General features: G+C 46.7%; 9 protein-coding genes across 9 annotated transcripts; 7 read left to right on the top strand and 2 right to left on the bottom strand.

The window, feature by feature from the left end:
- Positions 1 to 10: 10 nt before the first annotated feature.
- On the top strand, positions 11 to 2,188 carry HD556DRAFT_1434937 (laccase; the record flags this gene model as incomplete). Its single annotated transcript, XM_041305376.1, has 11 exons — positions 11 to 171; positions 219 to 270; positions 321 to 389; positions 445 to 603; positions 657 to 732; positions 784 to 811; positions 862 to 1,567; positions 1,711 to 1,859; positions 1,916 to 1,939; positions 1,991 to 2,055; positions 2,106 to 2,188. The coding sequence occupies 11 exons, from the start codon at positions 11 to 13 to the stop codon at positions 2,186 to 2,188; spliced, it is 1,572 nt and encodes a 523-aa protein (XP_041153390.1).
- Positions 2,189 to 5,430: 3,242 nt separating this feature from the next.
- On the top strand, positions 5,431 to 6,153 carry HD556DRAFT_1450231 (uncharacterized protein; the record flags this gene model as incomplete). Its single annotated transcript, XM_041307732.1, has 3 exons — positions 5,431 to 5,659; positions 5,722 to 5,798; positions 5,851 to 6,153. The coding sequence occupies 3 exons, from the start codon at positions 5,431 to 5,433 to the stop codon at positions 6,151 to 6,153; spliced, it is 609 nt and encodes a 202-aa protein (XP_041153391.1).
- Positions 6,154 to 6,195: 42 nt separating this feature from the next.
- Positions 6,196 to 7,271, bottom strand: HD556DRAFT_86115 (uncharacterized protein). Its single transcript, XM_041311858.1, has 3 exons — positions 7,112 to 7,271; positions 6,865 to 7,039; positions 6,196 to 6,809 (listed from the first exon to the last, which is right to left on the bottom strand). The coding sequence occupies exons 1-3, from the start codon at positions 7,127 to 7,129 to the stop codon at positions 6,421 to 6,423; spliced, it is 582 nt and encodes a 193-aa protein (XP_041153392.1). The 5' UTR covers positions 7,130 to 7,271; the 3' UTR covers positions 6,196 to 6,420.
- A 720-nt stretch (positions 7,272 to 7,991) lies between these two features.
- On the top strand, positions 7,992 to 9,563 carry HD556DRAFT_1456119 (uncharacterized protein; the record flags this gene model as incomplete). The annotated part of the gene is made up of 4 exons (XM_041308127.1): positions 7,992 to 8,164; positions 8,215 to 8,559; positions 8,614 to 8,797; positions 8,856 to 9,563. 4 exons carry the CDS (start codon positions 7,992 to 7,994, stop codon positions 9,123 to 9,125), a joined length of 972 nt encoding a protein of 323 aa, XP_041153393.1. The 3' UTR covers positions 9,126 to 9,563.
- Positions 9,325 to 9,742, top strand: HD556DRAFT_1249086 (B18 subunit of NADH:ubiquinone oxidoreductase; the record flags this gene model as incomplete). Its single annotated transcript, XM_041298814.1, has 4 exons — positions 9,325 to 9,404; positions 9,480 to 9,563; positions 9,622 to 9,636; positions 9,688 to 9,742. The coding sequence occupies 4 exons, from the start codon at positions 9,325 to 9,327 to the stop codon at positions 9,740 to 9,742; spliced, it is 234 nt and encodes a 77-aa protein (XP_041153394.1).
- Positions 9,743 to 9,885: 143 nt separating this feature from the next.
- HD556DRAFT_1313887 (SCO1 protein) lies at positions 9,886 to 10,821 on the bottom strand (the record flags this gene model as incomplete). Its single annotated transcript, XM_041300856.1, has 4 exons — positions 9,886 to 10,241; positions 10,297 to 10,491; positions 10,551 to 10,647; positions 10,705 to 10,821. The coding sequence occupies 4 exons, from the start codon at positions 10,819 to 10,821 to the stop codon at positions 9,886 to 9,888; spliced, it is 765 nt and encodes a 254-aa protein (XP_041153395.1).
- A 113-nt stretch (positions 10,822 to 10,934) lies between these two features.
- On the top strand, positions 10,935 to 12,794 carry HD556DRAFT_1418789 (uncharacterized protein). The gene is made up of 7 exons (XM_041304422.1): positions 10,935 to 11,256; positions 11,307 to 11,324; positions 11,381 to 11,422; positions 11,474 to 11,980; positions 12,040 to 12,186; positions 12,242 to 12,410; positions 12,468 to 12,794. The coding sequence occupies exons 1-6, from the start codon at positions 11,133 to 11,135 to the stop codon at positions 12,346 to 12,348; spliced, it is 945 nt and encodes a 314-aa protein (XP_041153396.1). The 5' UTR covers positions 10,935 to 11,132; the 3' UTR covers positions 12,349 to 12,410; positions 12,468 to 12,794.
- Positions 12,488 to 14,016, top strand: HD556DRAFT_86330 (uncharacterized protein). The gene is made up of 5 exons (XM_041311869.1): positions 12,488 to 12,793; positions 12,848 to 12,865; positions 12,920 to 13,516; positions 13,576 to 13,707; positions 13,763 to 14,016. The coding sequence occupies exons 1-5, from the start codon at positions 12,676 to 12,678 to the stop codon at positions 13,867 to 13,869; spliced, it is 972 nt and encodes a 323-aa protein (XP_041153397.1). The 5' UTR covers positions 12,488 to 12,675; the 3' UTR covers positions 13,870 to 14,016.
- Positions 14,017 to 14,469: 453 nt separating this feature from the next.
- Positions 14,470 to 15,087, top strand: HD556DRAFT_1313889 (uncharacterized protein; the record flags this gene model as incomplete). The annotated part of the gene is made up of 3 exons (XM_041300857.1): positions 14,470 to 14,740; positions 14,803 to 14,922; positions 14,978 to 15,087. The coding sequence occupies 3 exons, from the start codon at positions 14,470 to 14,472 to the stop codon at positions 15,085 to 15,087; spliced, it is 501 nt and encodes a 166-aa protein (XP_041153398.1).
- Positions 15,088 to 15,303: the final 216 nt, after the last annotated feature.

The raw sequence follows: 15,303 nt of genomic DNA on the forward strand, positions 1-15,303 counted from the left end.
AAAGATCGCGATGTTTATTCTCCTTCTAATCGTTTCTCTTATCTCATCGATTAATGCTACAGCCATAGTATCTCGCTCAGAGTACCCGCTATCTCAACTCCCTGTACATGGTCCCAAAACTAGATTAACCGTAGGCAATAGCATCATCGCTCCCGATGGCTTCGCACGCCCGTGAGTCTATTATCATAGCGCTCAAACTCATTCCTGATCTTTGACAGAACAACGCTTGTCGATGGCATGTTTCCTGGACCCTTGATTGCAGCCCAGAAGGTAATTTTTTTTAACTTCCTTGTCGGGTGCCAGTGCTGACCTCACAATAGGGAGATCACTTTGATATCGAGGTGGTCAACAAACTCAGCGACGACTCGATGTTCGTGCTTACCAGTGTTGTAAGCAGTTTCAAATCATCATGAATGTTGTTAAAATCAATCTTGTTTATGGCAGCACTGGCATGGCATCTTCCAGAATCGGACGAACTATGCTGATGGAGCGGCCTTCGTCACACAATGCCCCATTACGCCGAACCACTCTTTTTTACATTCTTTCTCTGCTCCAAACCAGGCGGGCACTTATTGGTATCACAGTCATTATTCCGTTCAATACGCAAGTATCGCTCGAACCTTGCATATGCAGTAGAAGATTGACCTATGGAACAGTGCGATGGTCTCAGGGGAGCCCTGGTAATCTATGATCCTCACGACCCTTTGGCATACTTGTACGATGTCGACGATGGTGAGCGAGAAATTGGTTCATATGAACCTTCTGACCATCATGTCTTTTCAGCAAGTACTGTGATCACGCTTGCCGACTGGTGAGTTTTTCGATCATGAATAATCTGCCCGATTGAATCAGGATCACTAGGTATCATACTGTAGCTCCCGAATTGCTCGGCACTGTACCTGTTGCCAATTCTATGCTCATCAATGGACTCGGTCGCTATGCTGGCGGACCTCAGTCTGAGCTTGCTGTGATCAATGTCACGCAGGGAAAGCGATATCGCTTGCGCCTAGTTCAAATATCATGCGACTCCAACGTCCAATTCTCCATCGATGGCCACAACTTAACTGTCATCGAAGCGGATGGACAGCTGACAGAACCTCTGGTGGTAGATCAGCTCCAGATTTTTGTCGCCCAGCGCTACTCTGTTATTCTAGTAGCCGATCAGCCAGTGGATAACTACTGGGTACGCGCTCTTCCTAATACGGCGAATGCGAACTACAGCGGAGGTTTGAACACTGCTATTCTTCGCTACAAAGGTGCCCCAGAGGCTGACCCGACTACGCCCAATATTCCTGCCACGAACCAATTGCAAGAGAGCAACTTACATGCTCTTCTCCATCGCGGTGCTCCTGGCATTCCAGAGTATGGTAAAGCCGATGTCAACCTCAACCTCCCGGTTACCCTTAATGCCGGAAATTTCTATGTCGATAATGTCACATTCATAAACCCCACCGTTCCTGTTCTACTCCAAATTCTTAATGGAGCTCGAAACGCTACTCAGCTGCTCCCAGCCGGAAGTGTGTACGTTCTCGGGGCCAACAAAGTGGTAGAGTTGACGGTACCAATAGTCAGCGCTCTGGGTGGACCTGTACGTCTTTTCCATTCATTCGATGTTTACGTGACTGACATATACCAGCATCCTATACACCTTCATGGGGTAAGTTCTCCATGACTTCAAAGGCATGCTTGGTTGATACTCATGGTTATTAGCATGCATTCAGTGTCGTAAAGAGTGCAGACAGCAGTACCTTCAATTATGTGAACCCCGTTCGCCGCGATGTGGTCAGCGCTGGGGTCATTGGGCAAGAAACAGTGATCCGATTTGTCACCGACAATTCTGGCCCGTGGTTCTTGCATTGGTATGTCATCATTTTTTATGGAGTAGTCAAGAAGGATACTAACTCTGAACCAACAGTCACATTGACTGGCACCTTGCAGCGTACGTGTATAAATCTTCCCGTGAACGAAATGACTCATTCTTCATTTTCAGCGGTTTCGCCGTGGTAATGGCAGAGAGTCCCCCAGATACTCCCGCGCATGTGGACCCCGTGCCATGTAGGCCGTATGTCAAGAATCCGTACTTCTATTGCTGAATTGCTTTACAGATGAATGGGATCGCTTATGTCCAATCTATGACCATCACCCAGATCCCACGGTCGCTAGCATGACTGAAATTTACTCTGCATAGTTAGATCACCCTCTCAATCACTATGGGCCGGCGGTGGCGCCATGAACCTTGCTTGACTTTCTTATTGTTTACTGCGACCTAATCCAACAGGGATAAATGTGAATCTTATTGTACACTTTCAAATCTTCATGCACATGACGGACATGTGGGGTTCTGATCTCTAACTTGGGTGTCCCTTCCTTGTATTCGTGTTCTGTCGGCTGCATTCTCCCTTCCAGTGTGTCTATATTTATATTCCCCGATACATACTATGTTGGATGGAGAATGGAGTGGAGAAGGTTTCTGTAGAAAATAATGCCGTCTATCATTTGAAGCGTGGAAAACGCTTTCCGGTTGCCGATAATCACGATGCAGAATCCAGATGATATGATCCCAAGGTGTCCTCTGCCTCAGCCAAATCAAAATCATTTGTCCTTTGCCATGTCTCGTGTACAGCGCGACATATCATGCTGCCTGCAATGTCACGTCTTCAAGATGGATGAGTGCTCTTCGGACCTTGTGGAGATTCGTGCCTTCGGAACGTGTCCGTCGAAAATGGATTAGTGCACAATGCACGGGTCTGCATCACCGCTCTTCATCAAAGATTCATTGAGATTCGTATTAGATGTGGCCACATGCTCCTCTCAGCTCTGCGCTCAGCATAATTTCTTTTCCCTTAAGGTTCTCCGACTCCATGGCAAATGTCAGTGGAACTGAGTAGTTCGATTCTCCGTTCATTTACAGTGTTGTCATCCAATGCTCACAGCTTTAGAACCCTGCAGCGGCGTCAGCCCTGCACCATTTCTAACTTTGATAATGCAATTCTTCCTACTCTGAAACAGTTCGACTCCGGATCTCAAAGTAAATGAGGTACTACTACTACATGTCGGCAGAGTGAGTTATGTAAGACCTCAATATTCAATCACCACTCACCAAGTATATTGTCTAGTCATTTATAAGGAGTAGCTTATTACTTGTTATCTGACTTCGTCGGACCTTCTTTATTACCCGGTGATGCACTGTTCCTGTTCCTGTTCCTGTTCCTGTACCTGCACAATCGCCACAATCGCCCGTTCACTACCTTTCTCGATGACTCCCGGTCCAGAAAGTCCCCTCTTGCTCCATATTTCCCCCGAATTTCTAAGTTCGTCTGTCTAGGGAAGACGGCTTTGACAGGATGGCTGGGAGCGATCCCATAGGAAGCTCGACTTGGTGGTCGAAATCGATCTGATTGTTTGATCCTTGTTTACCGTCCGCTAGGGTCAAGCCTTATGTTGGACACTACCTACGCTATAGTGCCGTGTCTAGTCTATTTCCGTTGTCCGTATCACGGTGTCTATGCTGTACAATGGTCCCGGGTTGCACGAGGACGATAAGGCCTTCTTCAGGCTCTCGATATGATGGCATGTTTTGTTGCGCTTCCTCTACTCCTCCGTCTCTTTTTTTGGGGGTGACGTCTCCGTGCCTCAGTCTCCTTGTTCTCGCCACATAGGCTAGAACTAAACAGGTGTTGATGTTGCGCTATCTTAGGCCGACCTCTACGCATCACCTCTCTCTGGTTGACGAAAGCTGGGCATACGAGAAGAAACCCGATTGGATTTGGCCAGCCCTTGATCCCATGACCGACTGTATCTCGTGGCTGAACTGTATCCTGCTATCGAAACTTATCCTCTGCTACCGCACTCCATGCCTTGCAAATTCTGCTTTTAGGATTAGTAGTACCGAACCACACATAGTGCACCTTGCTCTCGTCGACGGTCGGATTTCAAGATGTTCGCAGTACTGGTCATGATACCCGCCTGTAATTACTGTTCTTGCAGGTTGTGTTCCAGATGAGCTTCTGGGATAGACTGGGTACTAGGATATTATTGAGTCATTCGACTCGGACGCTTACTTTTTTTTTGAATCCTTGTTTATTGTCCGGTGGGACTGGGCCCTATGCTGGACATTACCTACAATGTATGTACTTTATCTAATGTCATATGTGCGATGTTTCTATGTGTAACCATGATACTGGTCCAAGCATATGCGAGTGACGCTTACTTATCTGATATACATTGTACCAGCCTCCCATACATCTTCATGGGGTAAGTTCTCCTGACTTCTATGGCGTAGTCTGGCTGGTACTGATGAGAATAGTATTCCGTCCGTGTCATACAGAGTGGAGGCAACGGTACCCTCAATAATCATTACGTGAACCCAGTTCTCCTCGACGTCGTAAGCGCTGGCGGTCTACAACAATTCTGGCCTTTGGTTCTTGCATTGGTATGACATCGTTGCTATCGAGCCGTCAATGATGGTACTGGCTTTGAACCAACAATCACATGAACTGGCACCTTGAAGCGTATGTGAAAGTCCTCGCGAAAGAATTTTCTAATCCTTCATATCCAGCGGTTTTGCCATGGTAATGGCTGGAGGTCAGCAACTTGCGCAAATATGAACCAAGTGCCAGGCAGGTCATCTGTGAAGAATCTGAATTTTCATGCCTGAATTTCTTTCCAGGCCACGGGATCGGTCATGTCCGACCTTTAATGCTCTCACCCTTACAGCTGGGGGGGATCTCAATTCGTACGAGGCAGCTTCTAATATTTCCACTGACCTTTACTCACCACCTGCAGCGCTCCGCTCATCCACATAGTAGTAGACGCCCCACTCATTTTCAGTTATCAAGGTTTGCAGGACAACAGGATGCAAGCGAATTTCTTATCCTACTTAGATATTTCAAGTACTGCTATGGTCAACCCTCTGCCTCATTATCAATTATGATACGGTACTGGCTGATGCTAGTCTCCAGTATCTGGTTGACCCCGTACAGGATATGATGATTAGCCTTACTATAGGTGTATCTTGACTACATACTTGATGCAGCGCTTGTCAAATTTATACTTCATCGACACTTGAAGCTTGAAGCTTGCCACCTTGCGTTCTATTGACGTCGAAATGATCGAGTATGCAGGGACCCGGTACTTGTCGGGCCTATCTTCTTGAGCGCGAGGTTAGACAACCTGACGCATATGGCTGTACTAGACATTCGATCACGTCCTACAAAACTGTACGCCGACGTAAATCTCGTGTACAGGTCTGGTAAGGGCTTCGCATATGCTACGCCATTCTGTGACCAATTTAGCTTGTCAGCCTCCAGTCCAAAGCCATACTTATTAACATGTCAACCACATACCCACCCTCTCTCACACACTCCACCATCAGTGTTCAAGTGGGGCATCTTTGACTGCCGACGTGCCAATCCGATCTTCACCACTACCATGGCCCCTTCGAGCAGCACCATTTCTCCTACAGCAACTGCCGCATCCTCCGCGGACCAGTCACATAAGCGTGCTTTCCCATTCGCAGCGCTCATTTTGCTCGCTTTGTGCATCGTATACATCATTGGTTACCTCGTCTACCATCGGATCCTGAAATCTTGGAACGCTAGGCAGAACGCGGAGAAGGTGCAGAACTTCCCAAATGAGTTCTTTGAGAAAAAGCCGAGAAGTACGTTCGATAGTCTGTCAGCCACTTTGCATCGAACTCACAAGATGGTGATGAACATGAAGGACCGCCTCGCTTCACATGGACTCAGGGCATACGGAAGAGCGAGGCTATTGGAGAAAATGCAGAGTTAGAGGCATATGTACGTGGCAGCCTTATCGTGCATGCATTTACTCAACGATTTTCTCTTCCAGCATTCCTTTTCGAGCTCCCCTGATGGAAAACCCCTCGTTTCACCACCGCCTGTAGCTGTGGTCAAAGAGAATGCGTCCAGTGGTCCAACTATCACCCAATCGCACAGGGACGTTCGCGCTACATTTCCCAAGCGTATTGCAAGAGCTGCTAGGGAGAAGGGGTCGCGAGTGCTCTCGCGTGGTCGTGTGACAGAGATTGAAGCTGACCCAAAGCTTGCACCTGTGCAGGGGCCACTCAGACCACTCTCGATCTTGTCGTCAAAGAACAAGGAGAAAGAACGGGTGTCATTCAATTGGGTGTAAAGTCTTGGTTCCAGTTTGTTTATTCGTCATTCGTTTGTTGTATTTTGTTTGATTCTATTTTGTTTTGGGGTTGTCATGACAGTGACGACACAAGCCTCCGACGTCGAACAACTCTTGATCACTTTAACAGCTGGGGCTAATCTCTGTGCTACATGCTGAGCGGTACAGATACACCAGCGCCAGGTCAAATGAACTTTGATTTGTATATCACATCCTGTCCAGAGATGGTGCAGTGGTGCTACAAATGTGATACAATGATTTCGACAGTCATATGAAACCGGATAAATTAATATGTGTATCGATGATAGGCAATGACAACATAGAAGACGCTTTAGAATTTGAGCGATTCAACTCCTTCTCATCATCATGAGTCGCATATGAGGTGGGACTGGCAGCGCGATCGTCGAGTAAGTAGCGTTTTTCTTCATCTGCCGACTCGCGAGGTGAAATGGCCCGGGAACGTATGGTCTCCCCAATTTTTGGGATCTTTGGTAGCGCACGATTCCTGTTCGCCCGCGTGATAGCTTCGTTGGGAGAGTCGGGGGCAGAACTGGACTCCTTTGCGTTGGTGATGTATTCTCGGGGAAGGAAGTCATCGAAAGTCTTTGCGGGGCGCTTGACAGAGCGGGCACGGATGAGAGCAGGGTCCCTGCGTTCTGCGTAGGGAGAAATGTAAGCAATTGGGCGTCATGTTGGGGGTCACGAACTCGCCTGTTATGGTCACACTGCGACGAGGAGTGGCAGGTGCTGACACAGGTCTCAGAACACCATACGTCTCTCCTGAAGGATTCTGGTAAAGTTGACCGGAGCGGTCGCGGAAAATATACTGCTGGGTATCAGCATCATATGCAATCCGCTTTATGCCCTCCGGAAGACGGTACGAATCCTGGGAGTCATGGTGATTAGTTAGCTGACTGTAGGTTACGATGACAAACTGGACTGCTAGTCCACTACGAACTTCGTCAAAATAAGCCATAAGATGGATGATGGAAGTTGAGAATGAAGAGATGAATGATCCATGTTGTAGTCCCAGAGACTCCTATGTATAGTATCGAGCACCACAGTCGGCACGTGACGACTGCGCTGAAATCAGTACAATCAAAAACTTTTGGCTATGTCAACGTTGGAGACCAAGGGAAAATGGCAACCAATAACTGAAAGACGGTCAAATTTGCCCATTAGACAAGGTACCATACGAGAGGTTTACTTAGTAAGATGCACAAATATGGTGTCAAAACCCACGAGTCAAATGAATAGGGACGATATCCACCTAGTGACTGAGTAAAAATAACCAAAGAACAACTGTGTAGAAACTCATCTCTGATGCCAAGGAATCCTATATGTATATCTGACAGATAGGAACTGATCATGATACTCTCTCATGGTATTGTGATTGCGCGTTGTCTTACTCTTCGGTATGCGTGATCGGAGGAGGACGGACTGCTAGTTGGTATATATGCACTTGATTAGTTTCGCTTCGTTACTAGTACTTATCACGTCCTTACCTGGCCTGTTAAGTTATTGTGGAGGATTATCGAGGCTGAACACGAATCCTTGTTAGTCATTGCTTAAGCAGAGTGCTTAGTGACACCGACAATTAATCTCCTCCTAGCTAGTGCGGTAGAAGAATGAAAGTAATCGTGTCAACGTTGACGACCATGTCAGTACTTGCAACTTGCATGTCAGTTGTGAAAATATCTGAGTGCTATCTGAGTTAACAGCACAACTTGTGGTTAGGGTTCCGAATGAAGACGATAGCTTTCTAGCAGAACGCGTCACTGCTCGTCGCGCAACCAACCAAGACTTATATCTCCCTCCTTTAATTACATTCACTCAAGATGCCGCTCGAGGCAACGATGATGATAATCGACAACTCAGAATACATGCGTAATGGAGACTATATCCCATCCCGCTTCGAGGCCCAGTCTGATGCTGTCAAGACCATCTTCCAGACCAAGATTGATTCAAATCCAGAGAACACTGTTGGCGTCATGACAATGGCTAGCAAAGGGTACAACTCAGTTACATGTGCAAACTACGATTGCTAATGTTTTCTTTCAGGCCCGAGGTTCTCGTGACCCATTCGAAAGACATTGGACAGATCATCAAGGCCTTGCATGTAACATCATCGAAAATTGGCGGGTCAATAGATATTCCTACTGCCATTAACATTGCCCAGCTTGCACTCAAACATCGAGAGAACAAGAATCTGCGCCAGAGGATAATAGTCTTTGTGGGATCTCCGCTACAAGGACAGGGAGCGGATGAGCGGGAAATGGTGAAGCTCGCAAAGAGATTGAAGAAGAACAATGTTGCTGTTGACTTTATTGCATTTGGTGACGGCGTCGAGGAGGAAACTAATGTCCTCAAGGCTTTCGTAGACAATACAACGAATAGCGATAATTCGTGAGTATCACCTTGTCAGAATGCGTGCGTAGATTGATGCGCCTGGTCATTTAGACATCTGGTGTCTGTACCACCTGGTACACATCTATTGTCAGATGTGATTATTTCTTCCTCAATTCTGTCGGAAGACCGGGGCATACCACCAGAGGCGATGGGAGACGTCGGTGGTGCATCGGGTTCTGGTGGTGCCAACTTTGAATTTGGTGTTGACCCGAGTTTGGACCCTGAGCTTGCATTGGTGCGTTGCTTTTTTTGACATCGAATACGGAGTCTTGTTGACATTTTATCTTATTTAGGCCCTTCGCATGTCTATGGAAGAAGAACAAGCTCGCCAGGCAGCGGAAGAGCAAACACGTCAACCGGCTACCGATGCCACACCTCAAGCGGAATCAGCAGGGGCAGACAAGGATGAAGAGGCCATGCTCGCTCAAGCTCTCGCCATGTCCGAACGCAATGATGTTGACATGGGTGAGGAGCAAGACGAAGATATGGATGAGGAAGAGGCAATTGCTCGGGCAATTCAGATGAGTATGAAGCAAGAGGAAAAAGAACAGGGAGGACAGTAGTACCAAGCTTACATATTCTTACTTGTATTTTCCTCCGAGTTGCACTCCGATTTCTCGAACGGCTGTTAGTTTGATATTGGCGCTCAGGCGCTGAGCGCTCTGAGCAAATACTCATAACAACAGGCACAGCCACTTCGACCTCATTCCGAGTCCGTTCGTTTCCTCAGATTCTTCCCTTGACGTCTTCTTGAAATCCTCTATGCCATCATCACTCACTGCATCCCAGGAGGAGCTCAAGGCGGCCAAGGTGCCTTTGGCTTGGAGAGATCAGTGCTCAGCGTACGTACCTACTTTACCCTTCTGGTTGAAAGCCTATGACCCACAACCACAATACTGTTGTCCGTGATACTTCAGACTCTTGATACCTTTGAATACCTGTCGGAGAGAAAACTATTATTTACCTTGGACTTGCGAGAATGAGCGCCACGGCTATGAGAAGTGAGTTAAATCTCTACTTTTCTATCTGTTGAGAGTCTGACCAATACACACCCAACAGGTGCCAATACGATGAGTAGGCATTTCGACCACATACCTACACATATGACGCTCATTTTTTCTACAGCATGATGCGGAGGATGAAGAAAATGTCAAAACTGGAACTCCAGCAGGCAGAGTAGACTGCAGAAGCTACCGAAGCTATCATCTAGGAGACTTTCTTAAGAACGCTTCATGTCAATCGATGTCGAGACGTCAAACAATGCAACAAGATAGATGAATGGTGTGATATGCTGAAGGCAAGATGCTATTATGTGCTGGAGTTCTACACTTTCCTCCCTGTCTCTTTCTCAAACTCTGAAATTTCCTTTTTTACCCGCTCAACGACTTCATCTGGTGTACTGCTCTGCCCAAACGCTTCAACAAACTGCCCATTTGGATCCATGAGGTAGACGTATATTGAATGGTCGACGAGGTAGTCACCCTTGGGATCTGCATTAGGCGGGGTGGAGAAGTAGACGCGGTAGGCTTTGCATGTGGTTTTCACGGTTGCATAGTCACCCGTGAGACCGATGATACGAGGGTGAAAGTCTGCGAGATATGTCTTCATTTGAGGGATAGAGTCGCGTGCAGGGTCAACAGAGATGAATACAGGCTGGAAGATCGTCCCATAATCCTTCTCTGTATTTGATGTGGTGAATGCGTCCCGCCGTTGAAGTGACTTATGAACACGAACCTAGAGAAGTCAAGACTGAGCCAATCTTGTCTAATTCAGCAGGACATATGTCGGGACAGTTGGTGAAACCAAAATAGACGAAGTTCCATTTCCCCAGAAGGTCTTTATCAGAGAAAGGCTTGTTTTCGTGAGTCGTTAGCGTGAAGGGACCACCCACATGCGGTCGTCCGACGCTTCGAGATTCAAGCTCCTTTTCTGTATGAATATTTTTTCTTGAGATGCTCTCAATGGGTGGAATACGGAGAAGCACGTACGTCGTTGTTCGAGGAGCTTTTGCTTCTCATAACGGAAGTAGTAAAATAAACCAATGCCGGTTGCAACGAATAGAGCTGCAGCCTTTGGCGTAAAGACCTGGGATCAGATGCAAGAATGTGAACAGAGAACAACAGGTGAGCTGAAGAAACATACCCCGACAGCAGCTCGATCCCGTTCCCCCGATGTAAAATAACGTCTGCCAGGTGCTGTTGGTTTGTTGTGGCGCATACATATAGATTGTCGTTGGCATTGAATGCCGCGACCTGGCATACAGGTCCGCAATGACCTGAAATACTTGGATGAGAGCTTTGACATCTTCAGGTCGAAGTTCCAAAAGTAGTCGAGCTTGACAATCATATATAATTCTCAACATCTCAACATCGCTACAATTTACAAATAATTTTGCACGGCAATGCTTAGCTACGGGGTCACGGTGCTCTCAGATTAAACATGCATCAACGTGCTGCGTGAAGTCGCTAAAGGCCGCCATCATTTTCGAAGCTTCAACTTGTTACATAAAGAATGCATTAATGGAGTCCTTGTAGGTCCAAGACTCCAACCACTGTTGACAGTCGACTATCATGTGGTTATCTACTTTAGCATATGTGACATTGGCAACTGCCGCAACGCTGCAACCAATCACTTCGACAAACATCGAGGGAAGCGTACGTTCCTCCGAGTCCAACAGAAACATCATCGAGGACGGTAGGTCGCACTCTTATTTACGACGAACATCAAGTTAAATTCAGGAAAAGGATGGGGAGCGGTAAAATGTGAGTACGAACTACTCGGCTTTCAATAACCTCCTAATGTCAGAAATGATCGACAGCACTATTTGACAATCCCGCAAAAATCACAGACACGATACACGGTCAATTTGGTCACCTACTCATTTCTTAAGGTGCTGCTTACAATATAACAGAAGAATTTGATTCTTTGTCTGCTTCAGCGCACGCGTGGTACGAATCGCAATTTCCAGACACGGGAGAGTCTTTCTGGGACAAAATCATAGAGCTTAGTCCATATGTCAAGGATTATAGTGACGAGCTTTTTCATCACGCCATGGAGCTGTATCCATCCGAGAAGCTCGCGGAGTTCAGGGAATCTATGGTTAACGTCACTGCCACTGCCACTGTACTGCATAAAGTCTGTAGTGACGCTGCAGAGGACAGTGGCGTCTCTCTCTACTCCGTAACAGAAGAACTTGAGGACATCTTCACTGTCCTATTCGAAGAGCTTATGGAGATGTTCCCGCCACCTAACGAGGCTCCTGGTCATAACAACCGTACAATCATGATCAGCACGGCCCTCGATCGCATTGAGCAAAGTTTTTTACAGGTCGCTACCAAGGTCGGAGTCAGCGAAGAATTGTTGCAAAGTGACTCTAGTTCTCTCAAGCTTGCTGTTCAACAGGTTGCCGTAACCACAGGTACGTCGCGATCATCTGGCCATTTTGGAACATTGACGACATAATATTAAATGATACAGGAGACCTTGTCGAACAGCATCCCGTCATCGCCCGTGCCCTCTTGCTCGTTGCGATTGATATTTTATTACCTGAGATCGAAATCAGTGGATGGCTTCTTCCCCAACTTCTCCGTTTGTTCGGATTTGGACGGCAAGGACCAATCAAAGGTACGCTTTTGTATACTGTTGCGGTGTTGAGCAGCATATTACTGCGATGTTTTAGGTGGAATTGCTGCGTGGGTGCAACGTTGGATATTTGGTGCCAACATCCCAGCGGGTAGCTGGTTCTCGGTACTCCAGCGCCTAGCCATGATGAGTACAAAGCTTTAAGTATCATTGAAGTTGTTCGGGTTTCAGCAGTCGTTTGTTTCATGTCATGGAAAACCCTCGGGGTCTGTTTTTATGTTTATACTTAAGAGACGATTTTTGATACCTCAAGTGTATTCCAGATTATATGTTGTAAATGTGCTCGAGCACCCATGAAATTGAACCTAGGATCCAACCCAGTCAAGCAGTCTATTTGACCTTCCCTGTTTTTTTTTTCGCAGTTGATACTGATAGCGTGGGCGTGTGAATCGTGTAGGTCCTGGTAGGTCCATGTGATTCGGTGAAAAAAGTCAACCGTCAGGCCATCTATTCACAAGTCTTAGTACTGCGATGCGGTTCTCTATTCTAGCATTTGTTGCATTGATACTGCAACCTGTCGTGTCCAGCAACATTGAGGAAAGTACTTGTTCTTACGACAATGAAAGTTTAGAAGTGGCCAACGAGGGAGGTATGTCGCCTCTTGGTCTCTAGAGAGGAGACTTTTGATTTCGTCTCGGAAAAGGATGGGGACTAGTGAAATGTGAGTACATCCGTGGCTACCATTTTCAATCATTCAATGAGAAAGTGTCAACAGCGGCATTGTTCGGCAAGTCAATGCAAGTTGCAGAAACATTACGTGGTCACTTTGATGGCCTGCTCAGTCATGAAGGCGCCAATAGTCTCACAGAAAAACTTGACTCTTTGTCTGCTTCAGCATACACGCTGTACGATGGATTGCACATTCCAAGTGCGGGAGAGTCCTGGGACAAAATCGTGGGGCTCGGTTCAAATATCCAAGGGAATGTAGATGAACTCTTCCAACATGCCAAGGAACTTTATCCCTCAAAGATATCGGAGTTCAAGAAGTCTGTGAATAGTGTTGTCAGTACAGCTACATCACTGCACCAAGTCGTCAAAGGAGCCGCAGAACAACGTGAAATTCCTCTCGATTCAGTATTAGACGAACTTCGAAATACCCTGCATGTCCTATTTGAAGAGCTTAAGGAGCAGTTCCCGCCACCCGAGGAGGCTCCCGGTCATGAGAATCGTACCCTCATAATCAACACAGTTCTTGATCGCGTCGAGGAGACTTTTCTACGGGTTGCCATCAAGTACGGAGCAAGTGAGGAAGTCCTGAAAAATCACACCAGTTCTCTCATGTCTGGTGTTCGACATATTGTGGGGATCGTCGGTACGTCACAACTATTGAACCATTCTCGGACGTTGATGCTTTAATATTAAATGATACAGGAGACCTTTACGAACAACACCCTCAGCTGGCATGGACCTTCTTTAGCATTGCGATTGCCCCGCTATTTGCACAGGGGCTTCTTCTCTCAGCCCTCAGGATATTTGGATTTGGGCCATTGGGACCAATTGCAGGTATGTTTTTATATGGTTGCGGCACTGAGCAGCTCCATTGATGTGATAATTTTAGGAGCTCCTGCTGCATGGTTGCAAGCGTGGTTATTTCGCGGGGCTATCCCAGCAGGTAATTGGTTTGCGATACTTCAGCGCATAGCCATGAGAGGTGCAATGTTTTAAATGGATTCAATGCCAGTATTGTAGATGATTGATCCATAAGATCAAAAACCTCGGGGTCTGTGATGTCTGTAATTAGATGTTCATATCTCGTGAGCATTTGCGCCATCTTCATAAAACTGAATCTAGCATCAAGTGTCCAGACCTATGCAAGGCGCTTTTTGGTTTTGGGGCCAAACAAATATCCTTAGTGGACAAGATATGCGTGGACCTGATGTCAAAGTTCCTTGATGGTACTCGCACGATTCCGAAGGCGCACATTCAAACGTTCACTAGTGGTGCAACTCACATCTCGCTTTGAGGTAGAATCCCAATCTTTGGAAGCCTGGGCATGTGAATCGTGTGGGTCCATTTGATTTCCGCCCTGCACTTGCACATTTACGTGTATGTACTGCACTGCTTGATGTACACACACACCCTCAAGGCCTCAAGGCTTAGGTATGTGTTGATGTTGCCTCATGCCATGAACACCGCTTCGATTATCGACCTGTTACATAAGTGACTTGGTGAATCGAATCCCGCAGAAGTTCCTCGCACCTATATATATGTCCAGTGCCCAATTGTACAGTGAGCCAACCGTCGTCTATCTAGCATTATACTGCAATGTACCAATTCTTCAAAAAAATCGCAAAACAATGCGTCAATCATTTCTGCACCATATCAAAACACCTTGGAAACGCTTTCAAAAATCTGTTTCCGCCGCCCAGTGAAGCTCCCGGTCATGAAAAGCGCATGGACAAGATGAACACGACTCTTGATCGTGTTGAGGAGTGTTTTTTGCGGGTCTTCAGCAAGCTCGGCGCGAGCAGGAAATTCCTCCAAAGTCTGACAGGTCCTCTCAAAACGGGTGTCAAATATGTTGTTGTGACCATCGGTGTGTCATGAATAAATAAGGGTTCCAAAACGTTGATCAACTAATATCAATTGATGATACAGGAGATATCATCGAGCAGCATCCATACCTCGTGACCATCCTTTTGTGCATTGCGATTGGCATGCTATTATCCCAATGTCTTCCTGTGATTCTCGGGTTTGGGCCCTTGGGACCAGTGAAGGGTACGATTTTGTTACTTGTATAGTTGTATCGCATCAATACTTATAATATTTTTAGGTGGAATTGCTGCGTGGTTGCAGGGGTGGGTATTTGGCGGGGCTGTCCCGGCAGGTAGCTGGTTCGCGATACTTCAGCGCTTCGCCATGGTGTGGAGAGCATGGTTGTAGAGCTGAAGTGAGGTTCCGTGAGTGTATGATCCATGATTGAAACTGTTGAGACCTGTTACGTTTGTACAAATATGACTTACATGTACATGATTTCTTATACATATGCTTGAAATTCCCTCGTTGGTCAGTGTCGTATATCCATAGGGATTTCATGCACCCTGTGACCAGTAAAATTAATGTTTGAGACAGCCCTCCAGGCAACCCACTAAGGACCCG

This window comes from Suillus plorans, assembly GCF_016647745.1.
Source record: "Suillus plorans strain S12 chromosome Unknown HD556scaffold_101, whole genome shotgun sequence".
In the NCBI taxonomy this organism is placed as follows: domain Eukaryota; kingdom Fungi; phylum Basidiomycota; class Agaricomycetes; order Boletales; family Suillaceae; genus Suillus; species Suillus plorans.